General features: G+C 36.1%; 1 protein-coding gene across 1 annotated transcript in view; it reads left to right on the top strand.

Annotated features, from left to right (window-relative positions):
• The window catches only part of LMBRD1 (LMBR1 domain containing 1), a 108,973-nt gene that overhangs the window by 49,609 nt on the left and 35,342 nt on the right, over positions 1-24,022 (top strand). The window contains exons 8-9 of the mRNA XM_024576616.4: positions 10,826-10,951; positions 21,169-21,321. Coding sequence (XP_024432384.1) covers positions 10,826-10,951; positions 21,169-21,321 — 279 coding nt within the window. The remainder of the gene's footprint in view (positions 1-10,825; positions 10,952-21,168; positions 21,322-24,022) is intronic.

Below are 24,022 nucleotides of genomic sequence, written 5' to 3'. Positions count from 1 at the left end.
ATAGCAGTTGATAAAACATTAGGAGGAAAAAAAGGGAAAAGAGGAAACCAATATGTAAGGTCAACATCAAGAACTATGAAGGGTCTGAGTTTTTACCCTACTTGCAGCCTGCTACAGGTTCACTGATGCTGGCCCAAGGTGCAAGAGACAAAAGAACTTTGCATTACTTATTGCAGCAGTGGGAGCCATAGGAGAAGCATTTTCTTCATATTGTCCCAATTCCCATGGGGCAACACGAAGCACACCAAATGAGACTTTCAGGCGGAAGAAAGGAACTTTTGAGTTTAGGGAAGCTGAATCTTTTATAATAGACAGTAAACACCCCTGCTCTTTGCTCCAGAGGAAGATGTTATCTTTGTCTCCCACGGCTATTTGCAGTCCAAACATCCTTGAAAAGATACTACAGGAAAAAAAAATAGAAAGGCCATTAGTGTCTGGCTTGCAACATGTGCAGAAATGAGAGACCCATGGAGAAGTGCTTCCCTATGGTGAAGTGGTAGGTGCTAGGAAGAAAAATAAGGCAGCGTTAGGGGATAGGCAATAGTGGAGGCTGATTCTGCTGTAAAGGTCAGGAGTGGCTTTTCTAACATCTGAACAGATAGCTGAGTAATATGAAAGAGCTAGCTGTGAGGGAAGAGTTAAGTGCAAGACCCTGAGCTAATAATGAGCTGTATTCAGATAATAGCAAGTTGGCAGAGCCAAAGTGCTGGAGCTCAGTTAATAAGGGGAAGAATGACCGAAATTTAGATGAGAAATAGCCATGTTATATAGAGCCTTATAGACCAGGTTAGGATTTTGAATTTTATCTTGAGATTAGAAACCATTGGAAGGTGTTCAATAGGAAAGCAATAGGCTCTGACTAACATTTTAACAGTATTACTGTGTCGGCTTTGAATAAATAAGCTGTGGGTGATAAGTGGGATTGAGAAAAATGTGAAATTATTAAAAATCTTTAGAAGAGATCTTGTAGGAACAATATCATTGTAAAGATATGTATATTTCAAAATAGTACCATAATTTATATTGAAACTATGAAAATTATCATTTAAGCAATCAATTGAACCAAATAATTATACTTAGCTAAGGTATCCCTAGAAGAGCTTTACTGTTGTAGAATGCAGAGGGCTGGGCTGAAGGACATTGATAAAGCAATCAGAAAACCTTATGATGGGGATGAGGTTACCAGGTAGGGAGGTGCCACTTACGGCCTAAAACCAAGGGAGATAGCATGTAACAGCATATCAAGATCAAACTGCCTAGGAGTTACACATTTAATAAGGAATAAACTTACATCCTTTTTAGTGGAGAAGCTTAAATGTCAATCCCTTTTAAGTCCATGGGTCCCTTGAACTACTTTACCATCTAAATTTACTCATTGCTACAATGGGAATAGTATTTAATAATACTTGATAAGGTTGTAAAGATTTAATTAAACAATTCACTGAGTCTTAGAATCTATTGGCCATTTAGTAGTCACTCGTAGCTCAAATTGTTGAGTATTCACTTTCCATATGGTTCAAAGTTACATTCCCACCTCTTTCCTCTTGCTGGTAAAATAAAGCAGATGCTAACAGCAGTTGTGTCGTGATCAGTGAAACTGGTTATTAGGAAAAGATAAGTCAAAGAGGCATTCAGAGTTGGATGGTAGTTACTTGGGTATATGTGGAAAGACAGATAAACATTATTTAAAGAACACTACAAGATATGCCTAAAACTCAGTGGAAGAATGTTTTGTTACCAACCTGTAGTCTGGCCAGTGTGCAGAGAGGAAGAAGGCTAGGCTGGAGGAGACTCTGTTAAGGGGGCAGCGTGGTGTGTATAGCTGAGCACTAGTCATGAGTGTCTTCATGAAAAATCTAATGTCTGAACCCTTGCTTCTCCATCTGTAAAAATGGGCTAAAAATATGTAAACTGTGCTTAAAACTAGTTGAAAATCAACTGTTTATAGGTAAGTGGTTTTATTAGAGATAAGTGGTTAATAGTACTAATTATTGTCTCCTAACTTGTTATATACAATAAAAGCTTGAGAATTGAGCTTTTCATGGTGGAATGTGGAACAGGGTACATATTCATGGGAAGTAGATTAGGTTTCATTTTAATGAAGGTACCCAAAGTAGGAAGTTAAAATTTATCATATTTTGACCCCGAGTACAATTATTAAAGATAAAATCACGTCTGTTATAGAATCTGTAACTGTTAGTATTGAAACTAGAAATGTTTTTGTAATGTATGCCAGTTGAATATGAATTTCTTAGATAAGTATTATTTAGTTTATAAACTAGTTGATTATTTAAATTTTACCAAGATTATATCCACTGAACCATGTCTTAAGGAATAGCCAAATAGTTGGCCACTCGATTTTAGAAGAATTATGTCAAACATATTAGCCTTCCTATTATTTTCAGTTTAAATCAAAAGAGAGAATCTTCTACTTTTTAAATTAAAAAAAAGAAACTTTAGCACAGATATTGATGTAGATATTTAATTTTTTTGTGCAGTCAAGTGGGGAAATGTTGAATAATGATATTTTCATAAGAAAGGTAATATGTGGGCCAGGGGAAGTGCTTATAGAAGCAGTGGCTACTGAACTTTTTATTATATAAACTTATCAGTAAAAAATTGAACCTGTAGTTTAGGATATTTGTGAATTCTATTTGTGTAGGTTTATGTACATTTTACATAAACTGTAAATCAGTGGGTTAAAAGAAAAAGTGATACATTAAGGATTCAAAAATAGAAATAAAAATAGCAGTAGTTCTCAATAATCTTTGAAGGCACTAATGCCTTTTAAAAGTCAAATTTCTCAGCCGTCCAGGTGATACTGTGTTTCACTGAGTCTGTGGCACTGGTTGTAAGATGCACCTGTATTTTATGTACCACTAAAAAGATCCCTGCCCATGCTTTTTTTTATTTATAATTTTTGTTTTATATTTAGTGAGTTTTTTAGACTTATATGAATACTTTAAAAATTGTATCACTCTTCTGCATACAAAACAAGGAAAATATAAGTGAAATAAATTGGAAATGTATTCCTAAACTTGACATCTGGAATGTGAAGCTTCTGAATCACTTTTTTGAATTAGTTACTCAGGTATTTATTATACAAGATTATCTTTTATGCTATCCAGAGAATTGATGACACAGCTTTTCTTGTGAGCTCTGCTCTTGTGTCTGAGATTTTCTTTGAAGCTGCTAACATATCCATTGTATAATTTAAGCCTTTTCATTGTTGTTTTGTAGTTGTTTCTTATTTTGCCATGTGAAAGACTATCCTTTTGCATTTACCTAAGTAGCAAAATGGCTTCTATTTTGAGTATCTTCCTTTCTTAAACTCATAAAATTCTTGACTGTTGGTTTGCGAGAAACAGAATTATACTCATTGTTCCAGTGAATATTTGCTTCATTATTTGCTCTTTTGTTCATTTTTCCTTACATATTAACATTTTGTTTCAATGTCAAATCATAGTACTGTCTTAAAACTCATTTTAAGTGGCAGTAGTTTTACCAAGAAGGCATGTAATTCAACCACGGAAGTAACTATTTTATAACTAGCTATGACGAAATTTGTAAATGTGCAGGTAGTGACAACCATGTCATCACTTCTGCCCAGCCAGTGATTCTAAGATGCGTTCAGATTTCACTGGGTTAAATGTGAGAAAATACATGTCTTAGAATCAGTGAATTATGTGGAAGGGAAATCTTACTGAGTACATGTTAAATGAATTGTTTCATTAGTCATATTAACATACATGTACTTGAATCACAGGTGTTATAAGTATATATAAGACATTGGGTTTAAAGGTACTTCCTGGTGTTCATTCTTTGCAATAATCCAAGGCTTATAGATGGGAACCGTCAATCTAGAGGAGAGATATGTAGGGAAAATGTGCCGTTTTAAACTGGTCAGTGTAAGAAGGTATTACAAATATTTGTAGTTTATATATATATATGCTTTCAAAATATTTTGGGTTTTAAAATACAGGTAGTGATTTATATTTGGAAGTCGAAATAAATAAAATTGGAGGCAATTATGGGCAACTTAAAAGCATTTTAAGTAATATAATCTCTTTAGCCTTGTTGATTTTCTAATAATTCACTAGAGGGCAGTAGTAAGCAATACAAGTTTTTTTTCCGAATAGGATAGTCTTTTCATACATTTTTTTTCCCAAAGAAGTCTGTGGTTAAATTTAAAAGATTGTTTAAAGATCTTGAAGTTGTATCAATGAAGATGAAATGTTTTGTATAAAATATCAAGCTTATTATAATCTAAATATTATAGTTAAGTTTCCTGATAATTACTGAAATTTAAATATGCAATCCAAAAACAAGCTAAAAGCTAGGGAACCAAAACAATGTCTACTTTCTTTTACTTACTCTCTTCAGACAACTAAAAATTCACAAAAAGATGCTGAATTCTGATCCCATGGTACCCCAAGGTATTACCAAGGACATATTTTTCTTTTGTAAAATATTTTACATTGAGCCCTGGCTGGTGTGGCTCATGGATTGAGTGCCAACGTGTGAACCACAGGGTCACTGGTTCGATTCCCAGTCTGGCACATGCCTGGGTTACAGGCCAGTCCCCAGTAGGGGGCGCACGAGAGGCAACCACACATTGATGTTTTCTCTCCCTCTCTCCCTCCCCCTCTCTCTAAAAATAAATAAATAAAATCTTAAAAAAAATAAAGTCATTTACATTGAGCTATTTAGGAATTCAGTTCAGCTTTCTTTTTTTAAAATATATTTTATTGATTATGCTATTACAGTTGTCCCACTCTTTTCTCCCCTTTATTCCTCTCCACTCTGCACTCCCTCTCCCACCAGCATCCATGTCCCCCTTAGTTCCTGTTCATAAGTTGTATATACAAGTTCTTTGACTTCTCCATTTCCTGTACTATTCTTAACCTCCCCTTATTTTGTACCTACCATTTATGCTTCTTATTCCCTGTACCATTTCACCCATCCTCCACCCTCCCCCTCTCTGCTGATAACCCTGTATATGATATCCATTTCTGTGATTCTGTTCCTGTTCTAGTTCTTCTCTTAGTTTTTTTTTTTTTTAGGTTCAGTTGTTGATAGCTGAGTTTATTGTCATTTTACTGTTCATAGTTTTGATCATCTTTTTCTTAGATAAGTCCCTTTAACATTTCATATAATAAGCGCTGGCTGATGATGAACTCCTTTAACTTTACCTTATCTGGGAAGCACTTTTTCTGCCCTTCCATTCTAAATGAAAACTTTGCTGGATAGAGTAATCTTGGACGTAGGTCCTTCCTTGCCTTTCAGGACTTTTGAATACTTCTTTCTAGCCCCTTCTTGCCTGAAAGGTTTCTTTTGAGAAATCAGCTGATAGTCTAATGGGAACTCCTTTGTAGGTAACTGTCTCCTTTTCTCTTGCTGCTTTTAAGATTCTCTCCTCTTCAATCTTGGGTAATGTAATGATGATGTGCCTTGGTGTATGCTTCCTTGGGTCCCACTTCTTTGGGACTCTCTGAGCTTCCTGGACTTCTTGGGAGTCTGTTTCCTTTGCCAGATTGGGGAAGTTGTCCTTTATGTTTTCAAATAAGTTTTCAAGTTCTTGTTCTTCCTCTTTTTCTTCTGGCACCCCTATGATTTGGATGTTAGAGTGCTTAAAGTTGTCCTGAAGTTTCCTAATCCTCTCCTAGTTTTTTTGAATTCTTGTTTCTTCATTCTGTTCCAGATGAATGTTCATTTCTTCCTTCTGGTCCAAATCATTGATTTGAGTCCCAGTTTCCTTCCCTTCACTGTTGGTTCCCTGTACATTTTTTTTCATTTCACTTTTCATAGCCTTCGCTTTTTCCTCTGTTTTGTGACCATACTCAACCATTTCTGTGAGCATCCTGATTACCAGTGTTTTGAACTCTGTATCTGATAGGTTGGCTATCTCTTTATCACTTAGTTCTATTTTTGGAGCTTTGATCTATTCTTTCATATGGGCCATATTTTTTTTTGTCATAGCACAGCTGTTATGTAGTAAGGGGCGGAGCCTTAGGTATTTGCCAGGCTGGGCAACCCACGTCACTGCATGGTGGTACTGTTATGTGGGGGAGGGGTCCAAGAGGGAACAATGCTGCTTGTTCAGCTCTCAGCTGGCTTTCAGTCACTTCCGATACTACCCACAAGCAAATTGGGCCCTTCTGGTGCTGGTTCCCGGGTGGGTGGGTTTGTGTACATTCTAGGGCCCTGTGGGTCTCTCCAATGAACTTTCCTATGAAGCTGAGAGTTTCTCCCACTGCTGCCCTCACAGGTTTTTTCAGCCGGGTGTTTTGAGGCTTTCTTTTCCCACACTGGAACCCTGGGTTGTGCGGTCTGTCTTGTTCCTCAGTTGTTCCTCCTGGTATATCATCATGCAAATGTGGGACTTCCCAGTCTGCCAGCTGCCGCCTCGCCTGACTGGTCCTCCAGTCGCTGCCTTCCCGTTCATCCTCTCCACCCCAGCTGCCCATCTCCACCACTCCTACTGGTCTGAATGAATGTTTCTTCTTTAGCTCCTTGGTTTGGACTTCTACACAGTTCTATTTTCTGGCAATTCTGGTTATTTTTTGTTTTTAAATTTGTTGTTGTCCTCCTTTAGGTTGTTCAAGGAGGCAAAGTGTGTCTACCTATGCCTGCATCTTGGCCAGAAGTCCCCAGTTCAGCTTTCTGATACATAAATTTCATATAAGGAAACAGGTTCATATGAATAAAGAACTCTTTTTTTAATGATTTTTGGTTAAATGTTATCTTCTGAGAGAAATTATTTTTTAATTTAATAAATGTTTGTTCTTGGAATGAAGGTTGGAGAAAAAAGAATTGAGACCTAGTCCTTACATACCAAATTGTCTACTGTAGTCGTTACTAGTGTGACTGAGGAATCTGTACTTTAAAAACCTTTCCAAGTGATTCTGTTTGGCCAGGTTTGGTAGATCTAGTGATAAAACAATTACACAGACCAATAATGTTGAAGTACGATGTTGTATATTATAATTGAGTTGTAAACAAGGCACATATACAAGTCAAGGAAGGCTTCCAGATGTGGTGTAATTAAGCTGAGCCTGAAGGACTTTGAAGTTTGCTAATGAAATAAGGTGAGAAGATAGGCATTTTAGCTGAGGGCACTGCATGTACAATACTAAAATATGGATGCTGGATAAAGCCTGAAGTTGTGTAAAATTGGTGTGTTTTAAGAACAGCACACAGTTGCAGAAGCATGACATAAGGTTGGTAGGTAGGGCTTTGTATGCCAGGGTTAGATAATTGGTCTATTCACAAGACCAATAATTTTACCTTTCACTGAGAAACAATGCTAAATAACTTTCCAAACAATCTGAGATGAAATTCTGTTACGTAAAAAATGTGGATGAACAAAGTCGATTTGCTCTGGAAAAGGAGCAGCAGGTCCCTGTGTCACTCACTACCTGCCTTCCTCTCTTCTGTAGTGGCCCAAAATACACCTGCCCAGCGCACTTTGAAGACTACCCTTATTAGTCCTGGAGAATCTTAAAGGATGTTATTTAGAGGAATGGCGTAATCTGATTTGGGTGTTGCAGAGAGATCAGTTTGGAAACAGTGTAGCAAATGGCTTTGTAGAAAGTGAGACCAGCAGACCAGTATACAGAACTTAGATTATTTTGCATTTGACAGTGGGCTCTAACTAAGGGCCACTTTGATACTCAGACATGAGAAACAAAAGAAAAAGTAAAGAATTGGGACTACATCAAACTAAAGGGTTTTTGCATGGTGCAGGAAACGATAAGAAAACCAAAAGGCAACATACCGAATGGGAGAAGATATTTGCTAATGATGCATCTGATCAGGGGTTAATATCCAACATATTTAAGGAACTCATACAATTTAACACACAAACACGCACACGAACAATCTTATAGACACTTCTCTAAAGAGGACATAGAAATGGCCAATAGACTTATGAAAAAATGTTCAACGTCACTAATCTTCAGGGAATAAATGCAAATTAAAAGTACAATGAGGTATCAGCTGACACCCGCCAGAATGGCTATCATCAATAAATCAGCAAACAAGTGCTGGGGAGGATGTGGAGCAAAGGGAACCCTCATGCACTTTGGGTGGGAATGCAGACTGGTGTAGCCACCATGGAAACAGTACAGGGTTCTCCTCAAAAAATTTAAAATAGAATTACCATATGACCCAGTACTCCCAATTTTTGGTATTTATCCAAAGAATCCAAAACACTAATTTGAAAAGACATTTGCACTCCTGTTGATTGTAGCATTATTTATAATAAGCAAGACATGGATACAACCTAAGTGTCCATCAAGATATGGCACAGATATAGAACAGAACATTACTCAGCCATGACAAAGAATGAAATTTGCCATTTGAGACAGCATTGATGTATCTGGGGGGTATTATGCCAAGTGAAATAAGTTAGTGAAAGACGAGTACCATATGATTTCACTAATATGTGGAATATAGAAAACAGTATAAACAAACAAACAAAACAGAAACAAGCTCATAGATACAGAGGGTATTTTGATGATTGCCAGATGAGATTGGTGAAAAGGGGGAGGGTTTAAGATGTATAAATCACCAGCTATAAAAACAGTCACAGGGATGTAAGGTACAGCATAGGATGTATAATCAATAATATTTTAATAACTATGTATGGTGTCAGATGGGTATAGCTTACTGAGGTGTGATCACTTTGTAAGTTACATAAATGTCTGTAAATTACTGTGTTGTATATCTGAAACTAATATAGTATTGCATGTTAACTATAATTGAAAAAGTTTTTAAATAAAGATTAGCAAATACAAGAGATTTAAAAGATAAAGGCCACATTGTGAATATTGCCTAGAGTGACAGATTGTTAAGGAAATAATAGTATTGAGTACTCAGGTTAGTATATTTCAAGGCCCAAGTCCATCCAACACAGAATAACAAGCAAGAGGGTAAATAAGCCTGTTTTGGAGGTGATTGGGAGGACAGGGAAATACACTAGGCCTTATGGCCTGGGTTTAGCAAAATATTTTTGCCTTGGCATTTGTTTATAGAAAAGCTACATTGTACTGGGCTTGTGTTCAACTGATACGGAGAGTTGGTAATAATCATTGTATAATACTACATATACATTAGACTCTTAAAGTGTTGTGTTACTTTTTAAAAAATGTTTAAAAGAGGTATAACTATTACAAAAGGCAGAATAGTCAAAATGATAAGGGTAGGAAAATCCTGTAAGGAAGGATAAAAGAAGCTATGGGATACATTTGTTCCCATAGGCTTTTTCTTCACATTTTCATGTTTTGAGGATATAAAATTTAATATTAAAAGTATAAAATTTAAATCTGGTTGTATTTTTTCTTCTTATATTTGAGCAGTGTCATTAAAGTATACATTTGACAAGAATTGAATTTATTAGAAGAAAATCACTTCAATCTGTCCAAATTACACTTTCTTCTAATGCAAAGAAAACCTTTTCCTGACTCTCCCCGTTTTTTTTTTAATGATAAAAATTGGGAAAACATCAACTTATGTTTTAACAATATTTAAAATGTGAAATCGTAAGTAGCTTTTCTTTAGCAAATACAAGGATTTGCAGATTGGGGAACAGTTTCAGCTAGTTAATTATCTAAATGTAATAAGCTATAGAGTAGATATTACTTGATAGAACAAGTTCATTTCTAGGATTTCCTTATAGGCATGTTCTTTGTTTGTATTCTCCCATAATTAAAAAAAAAAACAAAATCCTTATACATCAGAATTTATGCTTTGCGGTTTAATCAATGTTTAAAGGAGACTCAGTGAAGAACATTAAAGTTATTAAAATTAACACTAAAGGTATTAGAAGTAATCCTGGGAGTTGACAACCACGTAGCAGAGAGCATTAGAGAAAATATGCAGGATCATCCAGGACATTTTGGAGTTAGGAGTAAAGCCTCAGAAGTATCACTTATCAATTCTCCCTGCATTCATTGCCCTGAATTCAGTCTCATGGCCCTACCTTACAGCAGGGGAGACTGGCTAAAGTAGTTGGCTGTGGGCTCCGGAGGAAATGGAAGATATTTAAATACATAATGTTGAATCTGCTCCAGACCCTGTTGCTGCAACAGGAGGTGATAGTTGTCAATTTTGCTTATAAAGATGTAAGGTCAATAATTTAAATAATGGTCACATGGCAGTTGCTATTGTTTTTAATTGGTACCTTAAAAACTCATCATTTGGGACTGGCTAATGTAGATTTGGATAATATAAAATATGTTTGTTCTTTGTGCTGAATAATAGTAAAAATTACTTGTAGGAATATATAAAATATTTAGCAAAAAGATTATAAATATTTAGAACTTGTAAATAGGTTATATATACAGCTGTGTATACAGATAATTGGTATACTAATCAAATAACACTTTTATTAAAATACATTTTATTATGGATTTACTACATATGCTTGGAGGAAATTGCTTTTTCCCATAGAAAATAATTTTGTAAATTGTTTTTACTAATTCATATTATTTTTTATCTCAGATTAGCCTGAACTTATAATTTATCTCTTTGATAAAGTATTATATACATTAATTTTGCAACTTGCCCTTTGAGGAATAAATATTACCTATCCTGAGAATTGTTACTATTATAGCTATAACTCTGTAAGTGTGAAATAAACAGGAGCATTAATGAAGCAGTATAATCATGATATGCTCCCATATACCATGCTCTTCAGTGACTGTACCCCTTTACAATTGCTTACTTTTCCTCTAATTACTTTAATGACATTTTATGTGAAAATTGTGTGTAGTATATTTAAAATAATATTACTAAATCATATTGTAATTTTTTTTTTTTTTAGGCCTATGGCATGTCGGCATTACCTTTAAATCTGATAAAAGGCACTAGAAGTGCTGCTTACGAACGTTTAGAAAACACTGAAGACATTGAAGAAGTGGAACAACACATTCAAACAATTAAATCAAAAGTGAGTTGGTATTTTATTGTAATTGGTAAGCATAGAATTACTTTGATCTCCTTTCTGATGTGACTTAGACATTGGGAAACACATGTTTTTGACATTGTTTGAATTGTTTTGCAACATATACTTCAAGACCATGCCCATATTTTAAAAAATTTATCTTCTGTGAAATATAAGATACTGTCAGTTTGAGGATTCCTAAGTGTTCTGACAACTAAAAAGCAAAAGTTCTGCGTACATATAACCAAAATTTTGCTAATTCTCAAGTATGCTGATTTCATGTGTAACATCAGATTTTATTGTCAGTTCAAGTTTTATGTACTAGTTGAATAAGCTAAAGATTATATCTGCAGGGAGAGGGGTGTGGGTAGAGGTGGAAGAGAGCATAAGGGGAATAAATGGTAATGAAAAAAATACAATAAAAATATAAAAATAGTAAAATAAAAATTACTAACTGACCAAAATAGAATTACATCTGACCATTTGCCAATTAAATGTACTCCTAAATATACAATAAAAGGTTTTTCCTTCATCACCTTCAAGTACCAGATAAATCTTTATGCACCATAAGGAAAATGAAAAGTGTTCTAAATAATCCTACTAAATAGCATAATCGTGATACAGAAACCAAATAATAAGAGCACATGAAAAAGAAAATTATGATATCGTATCACGGTAGAGTAAGATGCCCGCTTTGTCTCTTCCGTCCAATCTACAACTAGTAGGACATCTAAAACTCAACATAAATTCCTTTTCTCAACACACTAGAATGTCTAAGAGATCCACATATCTGTACATCTGAAAGTGGGTGGATTGAATGTATAGGGGAGATAGAACCAGGAAAATGGCAGGGATTGTGCTTATGACCTTGGGTCCCCAGCCATGGCAGCTGAGCCCGCAGCTCTGGCCCCATACCCCAGACCCTGAGAAGAAAGAGAAAGGCAGAAGCTGCATTAGCACTCGTGACTTTGGCTCTCTTACTATGCTGTGGCAGTGCTGGAAGCACCAGAGAGCGTGGTAGCAGCAGAGGATGCAATACACAGGACTTCAGCCTCTTGGCCACAGTGGTGCCTGCAGCCTCAGGGAACTGGGCAGCAGTGTGGTAGGGCTTGCAACCCTGGCTCTCCAGGTCCACCTTATCCCCTCACCATGGTGGCAGTTCCCAAGACCCAGACTGGAACAGCAGGGACACATGCCACCCTGGTGATTCCATTGGTGATGCTCATGATTATAAGCAAAACCCATGATTGCAGTGACACTGGCAGCATCAAGGTACCAGTGACCCCGGAGGCACAAACAGCAGTGTAGAGTGTACCCGTAACACCTCTGGCAGATGCAGTGGAAGGTGGAAATTGCTGGCTCTCAGATATAACTAGAGCTAGCTCAGGTAAGGGAAATCAAAACTTTGTGCTGTATAGCCACCTACCAGAAGACAAAAGAAAAGCCTCTAAATAACCTATCTGTGGAATTGTTAAAGTAAGTGAAGCTCACCTGCACTGACAGGGGAACACTCCATCAAGCACCATGAATAATCATGGTCACCTGGTATCACAAAAAGAAAATGACAGTTCTCTAGAAACCAAAGTGAAAGTCACAGAAGATTGTTATCTAAATGATTGAGAAAATAGCTATCATGGAGAAAACCAGTGAAAAGTCAGGCAGTTAAATGAGCTCAGGAGTAAAATTAATGAACAGAAGTACTTTAACAAAAAAAGAACCAAACAGAAATTCTGGAGCTGAAGAACTGAATAAATGAGATGAAGAATACATTAGAAAGCCTTGGAAATAAAGCAGAAAATATGGAAGAGAGAATTAACTAGCTACAAGATAGAAATAAAAATATTCAGGTAAAAGAGGAGAGAGAATTTAAATAAATAAAAAACAAACAAATAAATAAATAAATAAAACAAGTCTACAAGCACTATTCAACTCCATTAGAAAGGGCAACATAAAGATAATGGTATCCCAGCAGGAGAAGTGAGGGAGAAGGGGACAGAGAGCCAATTTAAAGAAAAAAATAGGTGAGAAATTCCCAAACCTGGGGAAGGAACTGGACTTGAACTTAAATAAGTACAAGAAGCTAATAGAATACCTGATTATCTGAATGGAAAGAAAACTTCTTCAAGACACCATTATACTAAAACTGCCAAAAGTCAATGATTAAAAAAAAAAAAAAAGAATTCTAAAGGCAGCCAGGAGAAAAAGGCAAAGACCTACAAAGGAAATTAATTCAGCTACCATTACATATCTCAGCAGAAATACTATAGGCCAGAAGAGAGTGGAAGGACATATTCAAAATATTGAAAGAGAAAAGTTGCCAGCCAAGAATAATCTATCCAGCAAAGCTGTCCTTCAGATATGAAAGAGAAATAGAGGCTTTCCCAGACAAACAAAAGATGAGGGAGTTCGCCACCGTACAACCTGCCTTCCAAGAAATATTTAAAGGAACTCTTCTGCTGGAAATGAAAGAGTAAAAAGTACACAAATCTTTGAGTAAGGCATTAAACATAGAATCAGGAAATTGCACCTCTGTTACAGAATAAGGTTTTAAACAGTTATAGCATAAAGATTAAAGGGGGGGGAAGCATTAAAAGTAATTATAGCTACTTCAATTTGGTAACAGACACAACATAAAAAGAATTTGCGACAACAGAAACATAAGGGGAGGAGGAAGAGGATGGAGTTTGTATACATAAATGAAGATAAGATGCTACCAGAATAAAAAGGACTATTTTATCTGTGTGATGTTTTATATACATTTCAAGGTAACCACAAAACAAAAATCTAGATCACAAGACAAAACATAAAAAAAGAGGAGGCAGAGAAAATCATTATAGAAAACCACTAAACTAAAATAGAGAAACAAATGAAAGGCAACAATGGAGATATAGAGCAATCAGAAAACAAAAGATAATATATTGGTAGTAAGTCCTTATATATCACTAATTACTGTAAAAGTAAACGGATTGATATCACCAATCAAAAGTGACGAAGTAGCTACATGGATTACAAAACAAGACCCACCTATTTGCTGCCATCAGGAGTCACATCTCAGCTCCAAAGACAAACATAGGCTCAAAGCAAAGAGGTAGAAGACGATACTTAAAGCAAATGCTATCCAAAGGAAAGCATGTGTTGTTATACTTATTCAGACAAAGTAGACTTAAAGCCAAAAAAGGTACCAAGAGACACAGATGGACAGTATGTAAGAGTCAGTGGGACAAATCATCAAGAAGACCTAACATTCATTAATATTGCACCCAACTTAGGAGCACCAAAATATATAAAACAATTATTAATGGACCTAAATGGAGAAATTGACAGCCACACAATAACAGTAGGAGACTTTAACATCCTGCTTACACTAATTAATTGATCATATAGATAAAAGGTTAACAAGGAAACATAGGCCTTAAATGACACATTAGATCATAGGGACTTATTAGATATGTACAGGACATTCCACCCAAAACCAACAGAATACACATTCTTCTTATGGCAGATGGAACACTCTCAAGGGTTTATGTTGAGACATAAAACAAGTTTCAGTTATCTTTTTGGATCACTACCATATGAAACTCTAAATCAACTACAAGAAGAAAGCTAGGAAAATCACAGATATATGGAGATTAAACATTATTGGATCAAAGAAGAAATAAAACATGGAGACAAATGAAAATATGACATACCAAAACCTTGGGGATACAACAAAAACAGAACTGAAAGGGGAATTTATAGCAAATAGCCCTATCTCAAGAAACAAGAAAATCCTCAAACTTTAGACCTTAAGAAACTACAAAAAGAGGAACAAATGAAGCCCAAAGTAAGTAGAAGAAAGGAAATTATAAAAATAAGAGCAGAAAAGCAAGGCAAAGGAAAAAAAACCGCACAAATAGTCATAGACACAGACAACAGTATGGTGATTGCAAGAGGGAATGGAGGATAGGAGGAGGTAGAAGAGGGCATAGGGAGTTATAAGTGGTGATGGAAGGAGACTTGACTTCGGGTGGTGAACACACAATACAATATACAGCTAATGTATTGTAGAATTGTATACCTGAAACCCTTATAACTTTATTAATTAATGTCACCCCAATAAACTCGATAGAAAATAAATTTTAGAAAGGCTTAAAAAAAGCAATGAAATTAAGAGATGGTTTTTTAAAAAGATAGGCAAAATTGGCAAACCTCTACATAGACTCACTAAGAAAAAAAGAAGACTCTAAATAAACTCGGAAATGAAAGAGAAGTTAAAATGGATACCATAGAAATACAAATGACCATAAGACAATAGTTTGAAAGGCTATATAGCATTAAATTGGACAACCGAGAAGAAATGGATAAATTCTTAGAAAAGTACTACTTTCCTAGACTGAGTCATTAAGAAATAGAAATTCTAAATAGACTGATCGTTAGTAAGGAAATTGAAACAGTATTAAAAAATTGCCTCTCCCTTTCAAAAAAAAAGTCCAGTGTTAGATGGCTTAATTCTACCAAAACAGTAGAATTAACAGGGTTAATTCTACCAAACATTCAAAGATTTAATATCTGTTTTACTCAGTTTTCCTAAAAATCGAAGAAGATATATATACTTCCTAATTCATTTTATGAAGCCAACATTACCGTGCACCAAAACCAGACAAGCACAACAGAAAAAAATAAAATTATCGGCCAGTATCTCTGCTGAAAATTGATGCAGAAATCCTCAGCAAAATATTAGCAAACCAAATACAGCAGTATATTTAAAAGATCACACACCATGGTCAACAGGGATTTATTTTAGATGTGCAAGGATAACTCAAGAGCGGCAAGTCAATCAACGTGATATACCACATTAACCAAGTGAGAAATAAAATCTCGTTTCCATAGATGCAGAGAAAGGATTCGATAAGATTCAACATCCATTTGTGATAAAAACTTTAATAAAATGGGTATAGAAGGAAAGTACCTCAACATAATACAGGCCATATATGACAAGCCTACAACTAACACCATACTCAGTGGTGAAAAACTGGAAGCTTTTTCTTGCTACTTTTATTCAATATAGTATTAGGACCTGAGCAGTTTACCAGAACATGGGAATTTCTGTGCTAAAATCAGGATATTGGTCATCCTTGTAATCAGAGATGTGCTGAATAGAATAACTCAGTACATTTACTTTATCCTTTAGAAATCTTCAATGTATACCTTTATCAGGTGTTAATGAGAATTTGGGAATGGTATACTGTGAGAATATAAAATATTAAACTTTTAAAAAACTTGACTGTTGTGACATTGCTTATCCACACTAACGCATACCTGTTAATAACTACGATTTAATCCAACAGTTCATGTAGAAATCAATCCTGCTGGATTGTATGCGTATACTTGGACCCATGTGAATAAGGATATTCGTGCACATTACTAATGTCCCTCCCCTCCAAAAGAAAACAACCTAAATGTTCAAAAATTAGGTATTTTTTATTTTTAAATATATTTTATTGATTATGCTATTACAATTGTCCCACTTTCCCCCCTTCATGCCCCTCCACCCTGCACACCTCCTCCCACCCACATTCCCCCCCTTTAGCTCATGTCCATGGGTCACACATATAAGTTCTTTGGCTTCTACATTTCCTATACTATTCTTACCCTCCCCCTGTCTATTTTGTACCTACCATTTATGCTACTTATTCTCTGTACCTTTTCCCCCTCTCCCCCTCCCACTCCCCTGTTGATAACCCTCCATGTGATCTCCATTTCTGTGGTTCTGTTGCTGTTCTAGTTTGCTTTTGTTTTTGTTTTAGGTGTGGTTGTTAATAACTGTGAGTTTGCTGTCATTTTACTGTTCATATTTTTTATCTTCTTTTTCTTAGATAAATCCCTTTAACATTTCATATGAGGGCTTGGTGATGATGAACTCCTTTAACTTGACCTTATCTGAGAAGCACTTTATCTGCCCTTCCATTCTAAATGAAAGCTTTGCTGGATAGAGTAATCTTGGATGTAGGTCCTTGCCTTTCATGACTTGGAATACTTCTTTCCAGCCCCTTCTTGCCTTAAGGTCTCTTTTGAGAAATAAGCTGACAGTCTTATGGGAACTCCTTTGTAGGTAACTGTCTCCTTTTCTTTTGCTGCTTCTGAGATTCTCTCTTTACCTTTAATCTTGGGTAATGTAATTATGATGTGCCTTGGTGTGTTCCTCATTGAGTCCAACTTCTTTGGGACTCTCCGGGCTTCCTGGACTTCCTGGAAGTCTATTTCCTTTGCCAGATTAGGGAAGTTCTCTTTCATTATTTGTTCGAATAAGTTTTCAATTTGTTGCTCTTCCTCTTCTCCTTCTGGCACCCCTATGATTTGGATGTTGGAACATTTAAAGATGTCCTGGAAGTTCCTAAGCCTCTCCTCATTTTTTTGAATTCTTGTTTCTTCATTCTTTTCTGGTTGAATGTTTCTTTCTTTCTTTCTTCTGGTCCTCACTGTTGATTTGAATCCCAGTATCCTTCCCATCACTATTGGTTCCCTGTACATTTTCCTTTATTCCACTTAGCATAGCCTAATTTTCTCATCTAATTTGTGACCAAATTCAACCAATTCTGTGAGCTTCCTGATTACCAGTGTTTTGAACTCTGCATCTGTTAGGTTGGCTATCTCTTCATTGCTTAGTTGTATTTTTTCAGGAGCTTTGATCTTTTCTTTCATTTGGGCCATTTTTTTGTATGTTGGCATGCCTGTTAGGTAAGGGGGCGGAGCCTTAGTGTTCACCAGGGCAGGGTAACACTGGTTGCTGCGCTCTGATGTTGTATGTGGGAGATGGGTCGAGAGGGAGCAATGGCACTTGCTCTGCTCTCTCCCGGATTTCAGTTACTTTCCCCACTACCACAAGCAAATTGGGCCCTCTGGTGCTGATTCCCGAGTGGGTGGGCCTGTGCATGCTCTAGGCCCCTGTGGGTCTCTCCAGCGACCTCTCCTGTGAGACTGGGAGTTTCTCCTGCTGCTGCCTCAACCCCCACAGGTGTTTCACTCAGAGGTTTGAGGCTTTATTTCCCATGCTGGAGCCCTGTCTTGCGTGGTCTGCTTCGCTCACCCACTGTTCCTCCCGGTTTATCTATGCGTGAATGTGGGCTGTGGGGTCTGCTAGCTGCAGCCTGGCCTGCCCCGCTCCACAATCTGCCATCTTGCTGGGTCCACCAGCTGCTGCTTGCCGGGAGTCCCGTCCACCCCAGCTGCCCGTCCACCCCAGCTGCCCGTCTCCGCTCCTCCTATCGGTCTGGAAGAATGTTCCTTCTTTATCTTCTTGGTTGTCAGACTTCCAAACATTTCGATTTTCTATCAGTTCTGGGTTTTTTGTTTTTAAATAGTTGTTGTCCTTCTTTTGGTTTTGTGAGGAGGCACAGTGTGTCTACCTACGCCTCCATCTTGGCTGGAAGTAAGTAGGTATTTTGTTAAATTAAGATACCATGGTATAATATGCTGTGCAGTGATGAAAAGGAATGAGGTGGATTTATATAGCTTGAAGAACATGTCTTATAAAACCAGGGTATCTCAGTTCACTTTCTGGCCCAGATTATGCATATAATTCCGTGAGCCTTATTTTCCTTATATCATCTTTATAATACTTTTACCCACCCCAAACTTTTATTCTGAAAATTCAAGGAGAATAAATGTCACAAATCAGTTTTAGGCATAAGAATCACGCTCAAGAAATGTTAGCTATTGTTTTTTTGTTGTTTGTTTGTTTAAGATTTTACTTATTTTTAGAGAGAGGAAAGGAGAGGGAGAAAGAGAGGAAGAGAAACATCAATGTGTGGTTGCCTCTCATGTGCCCCTCCATCAGGAGCCTGGCCCACATCCCAGGCATGTGCCCTGACTGGGAATCGAATGGGCAACCCCTTGGTTTGCAGGCTAGCACTCAGTCCACTGAACCACACCAGCCAGGGCTGTTAGCTACTGTTTACAACAAAACTATAAGTGTACTTTGTATATGCATGCATATAAGTACATAGGCAATGTTTAGGAGGATACTGATCAGCATGCTTCACTGTAATAACCACAGGGAAGGGAAGTGGTAATTGGGGATAGTATTAAAGGGAATCTTTACTATTTGTTTAAATAAATGGTATGTATTTATATACTTTACAACCACTTTTTTTTGTCTTTTCAAATTAGATAGTTGGTTAACTGCTGGGTTTCTGTACTAGTGTTTGTTTCTCTGACCAAAATTGTTCTTATATTTGTTTTGGTCAGTTGCCAAAGCAGACTGGGCATCCATCTTTCACTCCACTGAAGCATTCATTAAGTGGGCAAATGACTTGAGTTTGCTTGTATTGGACCTTTAAGTCAGTTTACTAATTTTTCTTCCTGACATATTGAAAGCCATCAGTGAAATAAAAGTACCTTATTGTTGGTATTTTTTTGATAATAGGAGGGAGGTTATGGTTGAGATCTAAAGTACTGACCCCTTTTCATACCACACCACTGAAGTATTATTACCTGGATCTGTCGTCTAGAAGGGAGTTTTTATTTTATACCTGTGTCCTTCAGAAACTGCCTTTCTGAAAGGTTCCTTTTGGGGGATAGTATTTGATACTATCTAATGTACTTGACTTAAAGGAGTGAAGATTAAATACAGTCCAGAATGTGCAAAGTATGGTCTTTGGGCCAGTAGCAGTGGCATCTCCTGGGAATTTGGTAGAAATGAAAATTTAGGCCCTACCCAAGACCTACTAAATCATATATTCTTGGGGATGAAGTTCAGAAATCTGTGTTTAACAAATTTGTCCGCGATTGTTGTGCATGGTAAAGCTCGTAAAGCAGTAAGATAAGACATGGAAGAGCACGGCCAGTTCCAGAGGAGCATGGCGGGGCTGCAATGTCAGGAGATCATTGTAACTGTGTAAACCTCCTTATTAAAGGGTATTTGGGTATTGTCTTCATCATATCTATGATTTTAACTCAGGGCTGCATTAGGATATGCTGGGTAGCAATATGTTGTGTATCTGCTGAGAACCTATTTAACCTTAATAGGGATATTCTCATATCTAATCTCTTTACATTTTGAAAATGCAATCTGATGTAAATATTTTTTGTCCCTGCCAATAAAACAAACAATTTACATTTCACTTTTTTTATATATGGCAGTTGCCTTATTATTGTTATTATTATATCCAGTTGAAGAGACTTAGGGGCAGGGGAGTTGAGTGAAAAGTGTTATCTGAGAGAGACTATGAGGAAGGTAGGCTCGTGGTTACAATAAGCATCATAGAGAACTAGATGGGAAGTAGCTTAGGTTGACCAAAGAAAACATGACTCATTTGCAAATGTACTTGGAGAACAAGGAAATGCTAGTTTTTATCAATTATAACAACTTCTGCATACCACATACAAGTATTACATCTCTCTGCTGGAGTTGGAGTAAGGGGCTGAGAAGCATTGGTTTAGGTGTACTATGATACAGTCACTTGACCAGGGAAAGAGAAGGGGCCACACATGTTAAGTTAAGGGAGAGAAAAAGTTTGGAGGCAAGCAAGAATTGAATGCACTACATGAAATATTCCGTAAAAAAGATGTTTTTAAAAGTATGTCTGTCTCCACATAACTTTATATCACATATTTGGAAAACAGGGATCAAAAGGAAGTTTAGTATTAAATGTACATACAACACCCACATTTTGAAGCTGATCTTGGTTCAGATATGTGTATTGTCACTTCAAAATTGTCAGTTATTAATTTCACTATATTTTTGCTTACTCGTTTGTTTTATTGAGTAGGTTCCACTTATAGGTGAGATCATATGGTATTTGTCTTTCACAGCCTGGCTTATTTCACTTAACATAATGTTCTCCAGAGACAGTGAAATTAAGAGCAAACTGACAGTAACCAATGGGGAGATGGGAGGGGATAATGAGGGGAAAATGGGGACAGGTTTTCAGAAACATGTATAAAGGACACATGGACAAAATCAAAGGGGACTAGGATCGAGGGTGGGAGGTGGGAATGGCTGGGGTGGTGAGGGAGAAATGGAGACAACAATAAAGAAAAAGTTAAAAAAAAAGTTGCAATTTGAATTAAAATAATTAAAATAGTAAAACCTTAAAAAATTGTCAGTTATTTTAAATTTTTAAATTTGCCTAAGGATTTACGTCTTATATAAAAAAGTTTTCATTGCTCGATCTGCTAAATCTGATGGGTTACTTTATTATACTTAATGGTAAAAACTTTTATTTTTGTTCTGTTGTTTGCAGAGCAAAGATGGTCGACCTTTGCCAGCAAGGGATAAACGCACCTTAAAACAACTTGAAGAAAGGTTACGAACACTTAAGAAGAGAGGGAGGCACTTAGAATTCATTGAAAACAGCTGGTGGACAAAATTTTGCGGCGCTCTGCGGCCCCTAAAGGTAAATGGAGTTTTAAAAATTGTGCTGTCACTCTTCTTCCAAGTTTATGTAGTACCTCTCAGAGAGATTGAGTTCTCCTTGTGAGTTATTACAGCATCGTACTTAAGAACGTGGATGTTGGAGTCAAAATAATCCAGTTTTGAATCACAGCTCTGTCATGATTCTGAACTTCATTTACTCATATGTAATGCAAGTGTTATATCAACAGAGTTGTTAGGAGATTTAAATCAAAATATAGATAAGTAATATATTATGCTGCTAGCATATTTTGCAGGTGTACTCTTCTGTAACTAGGAGATCTGGGACTCTTAATAAAACTTAGGAGCCCTAACGGAAACGTAATAGAATCTGCTTTACTGTTAAATGATATGTGGCTAAGGCTATGTGAAAAGGTATTATTTGAGATTAAATACTATTACTTTTTTGGGGTAGGAGGGCATCATTTGTTAGCCTTGAATTCTTGGGACTGTGGTTTCTAAACGTAAGCATCTCAGTTGAATTGAGCTTATCATAATATGACCCTGAGTCTAAAATGTAACTAGAACTGCTGGTCGTAAACTTCTGTCTGTGCCCACTCTGTATCTAGCATTTCAAACACCAGAATTGTTTATACCATAAGTATACAACGCAAGTTGTGATCAGAAAGTGCAGTGAAGACTGGTTTGAGTAAAGTTAAGCAAAATGAAGCTAGTAAGTGGGTTTTGGCTAATTTTTTTAGAAAGTGTTTTATGGAGCCCCATCAAAGATCAGTCAGGTTGAGTTCTATGGTGCATTGTCTTCCTCTTATAATTAGAAAAGAAATAAGGAAATGCAGTGACTGCTCACCCCCAAAAGCTCCTCTTTTGAGGGAATTTTTCAAAAATATACCATAATCAGTTCTATGTATCATTATTTTAACCTTCTGTTAGAATAAATTTTTAAAAAACTCACCCAGATCGTTTTTCCAAAATGATTTGTCTTCACAGTACCAAAGGTATGAGAAGCCTTCCCCAACCCTATCTTAATTTGAAATTGTTTGTAGCTTCTTATAAATATTTATAACCAGTCTGTAACATTAACTACCTTGTTTTAAACATTCTCTGCTCCATTTCACTGATCATATGCTAAGACGGATTTTTAAATCAATTTTATTTAAAGTGTGCAGATTGATTTTACCAAATATAGGTATGTATATATAGAATATCCACATTATCCCAGAAACCTACGTTGTCTCCTCCCCCTGCTTCCTTGAGCTCAGACTGCAGAAAACAACTAATGCACTTCTGTCATTATACTTTAGTTTTATGTATTCTATAATTTTGTATAAATGGAATCATAGAATTATAACCTTTTTAAAATTTGTTGGGTAGTGTATAGTCTTTGTCTGGCTTCTTTGGCTCAGCTTAGTGGTTTTGAAATTGATACATGTTGTTGCAGTTTTTTGAAGTTGTTCATTCTTGTTTTATTGCTGAGTAGCGTTCCAGTGTGTGTCTGTGTCACAATTTGTTTATGTACTTACCTGTTAGTGGGTTTGACTTGTTTCCAGTTTGAGACTATTATGAATAATACTAATGTGAACATTTGTGCATAAATCTTTGTGTAGATAATGTTTTCATTTAATTCATATTTTTCTTGGGTAAATACCTAGGAGTAGAATGGCTAGGTCTAATGTTTAATATATGTGTAAGTTTATAAGAGATTGCCAGAGTATTTTCCAGAGTGGTTGTACCATTTTGCATGCCCACAACAATATAAGATTTCTACTTTCTTTGCATCCTCGTCAACTTTTATATTGTAATTATTTGTAATACTTTTCCTAATGGGTATCTAATACTGTCTCATTATAGTTGTAATGTGCATTTCCCTGATGACTACTGATATTGAACGTCATCTTCTATTCTTACTGGCTATTTCTGTATCTTCTCTGAAATGTTTCTTTGGCCATTTTGAAAATTAGGTATTTACTTTATGAATGGGTTGCAAGAGTTCTTTATGTATTCTGGATCAAGTACTTTATCAAATACATGTATTTTGAATATACATATTCATACAAAGTAGGAGACAAATATATGTTGTCTCCCACTTTATGGCTTGGTTTTATGTTTTCTTAACACTGTCATTCAAAGAGATGTTTTTAAAGCTTTTATAGTAATCATTTTCTCTTATGTTTTCTTCTAGAAATTTTGTACTTTTAGATCTTGTATTTAGATTTGTGGTTCATTTTAAGTTAATTTTATTGGATGGTATTACCTAAGAGTAAAGGCTTATTTTATTTTTCATGTGGATATCAGACCTTTTTTTTTTTCTGAAGACTATCCTTTGATCATTGAATTTCCTTGGCAATTTTGTCAAATCAATTGATCATATATATGTGTGAGGGTCTAATTTTGGACTTTGTCTTCAGTTTTGTTGATCTATATAACCTTATATTAAACCTTGATTACTGGTGATTTCGGACCAGTCAGGAAACCAGTTTTGTAAGTTCTTGAGTTTTATTTTACTTTTTCAAAATTGTTTTAGCTATGCTAGGACCTTTGCATTTCCATATAAATTTTAGAATCAGCTCATAATTTCATAAAACACCCACGGGAATTTCTATTGGGATTACTTTGAATCTATAGGTAAACTTGGGGAGAATTGATATTTTAATATTGAATCTTCCAGTCTATGAACATATCTTTGCATTTATTTATGTTATCTTAAATTACTCTCAGCAGTCACT

This window comes from Desmodus rotundus, chromosome 11 (genome assembly GCF_022682495.2).
Source record: "Desmodus rotundus isolate HL8 chromosome 11, HLdesRot8A.1, whole genome shotgun sequence".
In the NCBI taxonomy this organism is placed as follows: Eukaryota; Metazoa; Chordata; class Mammalia; order Chiroptera; family Phyllostomidae; genus Desmodus; species Desmodus rotundus.
The sequence above is the reverse complement of the archived record's forward strand: the minus strand, read 5'-3'. Positions and strand labels throughout refer to the sequence as shown.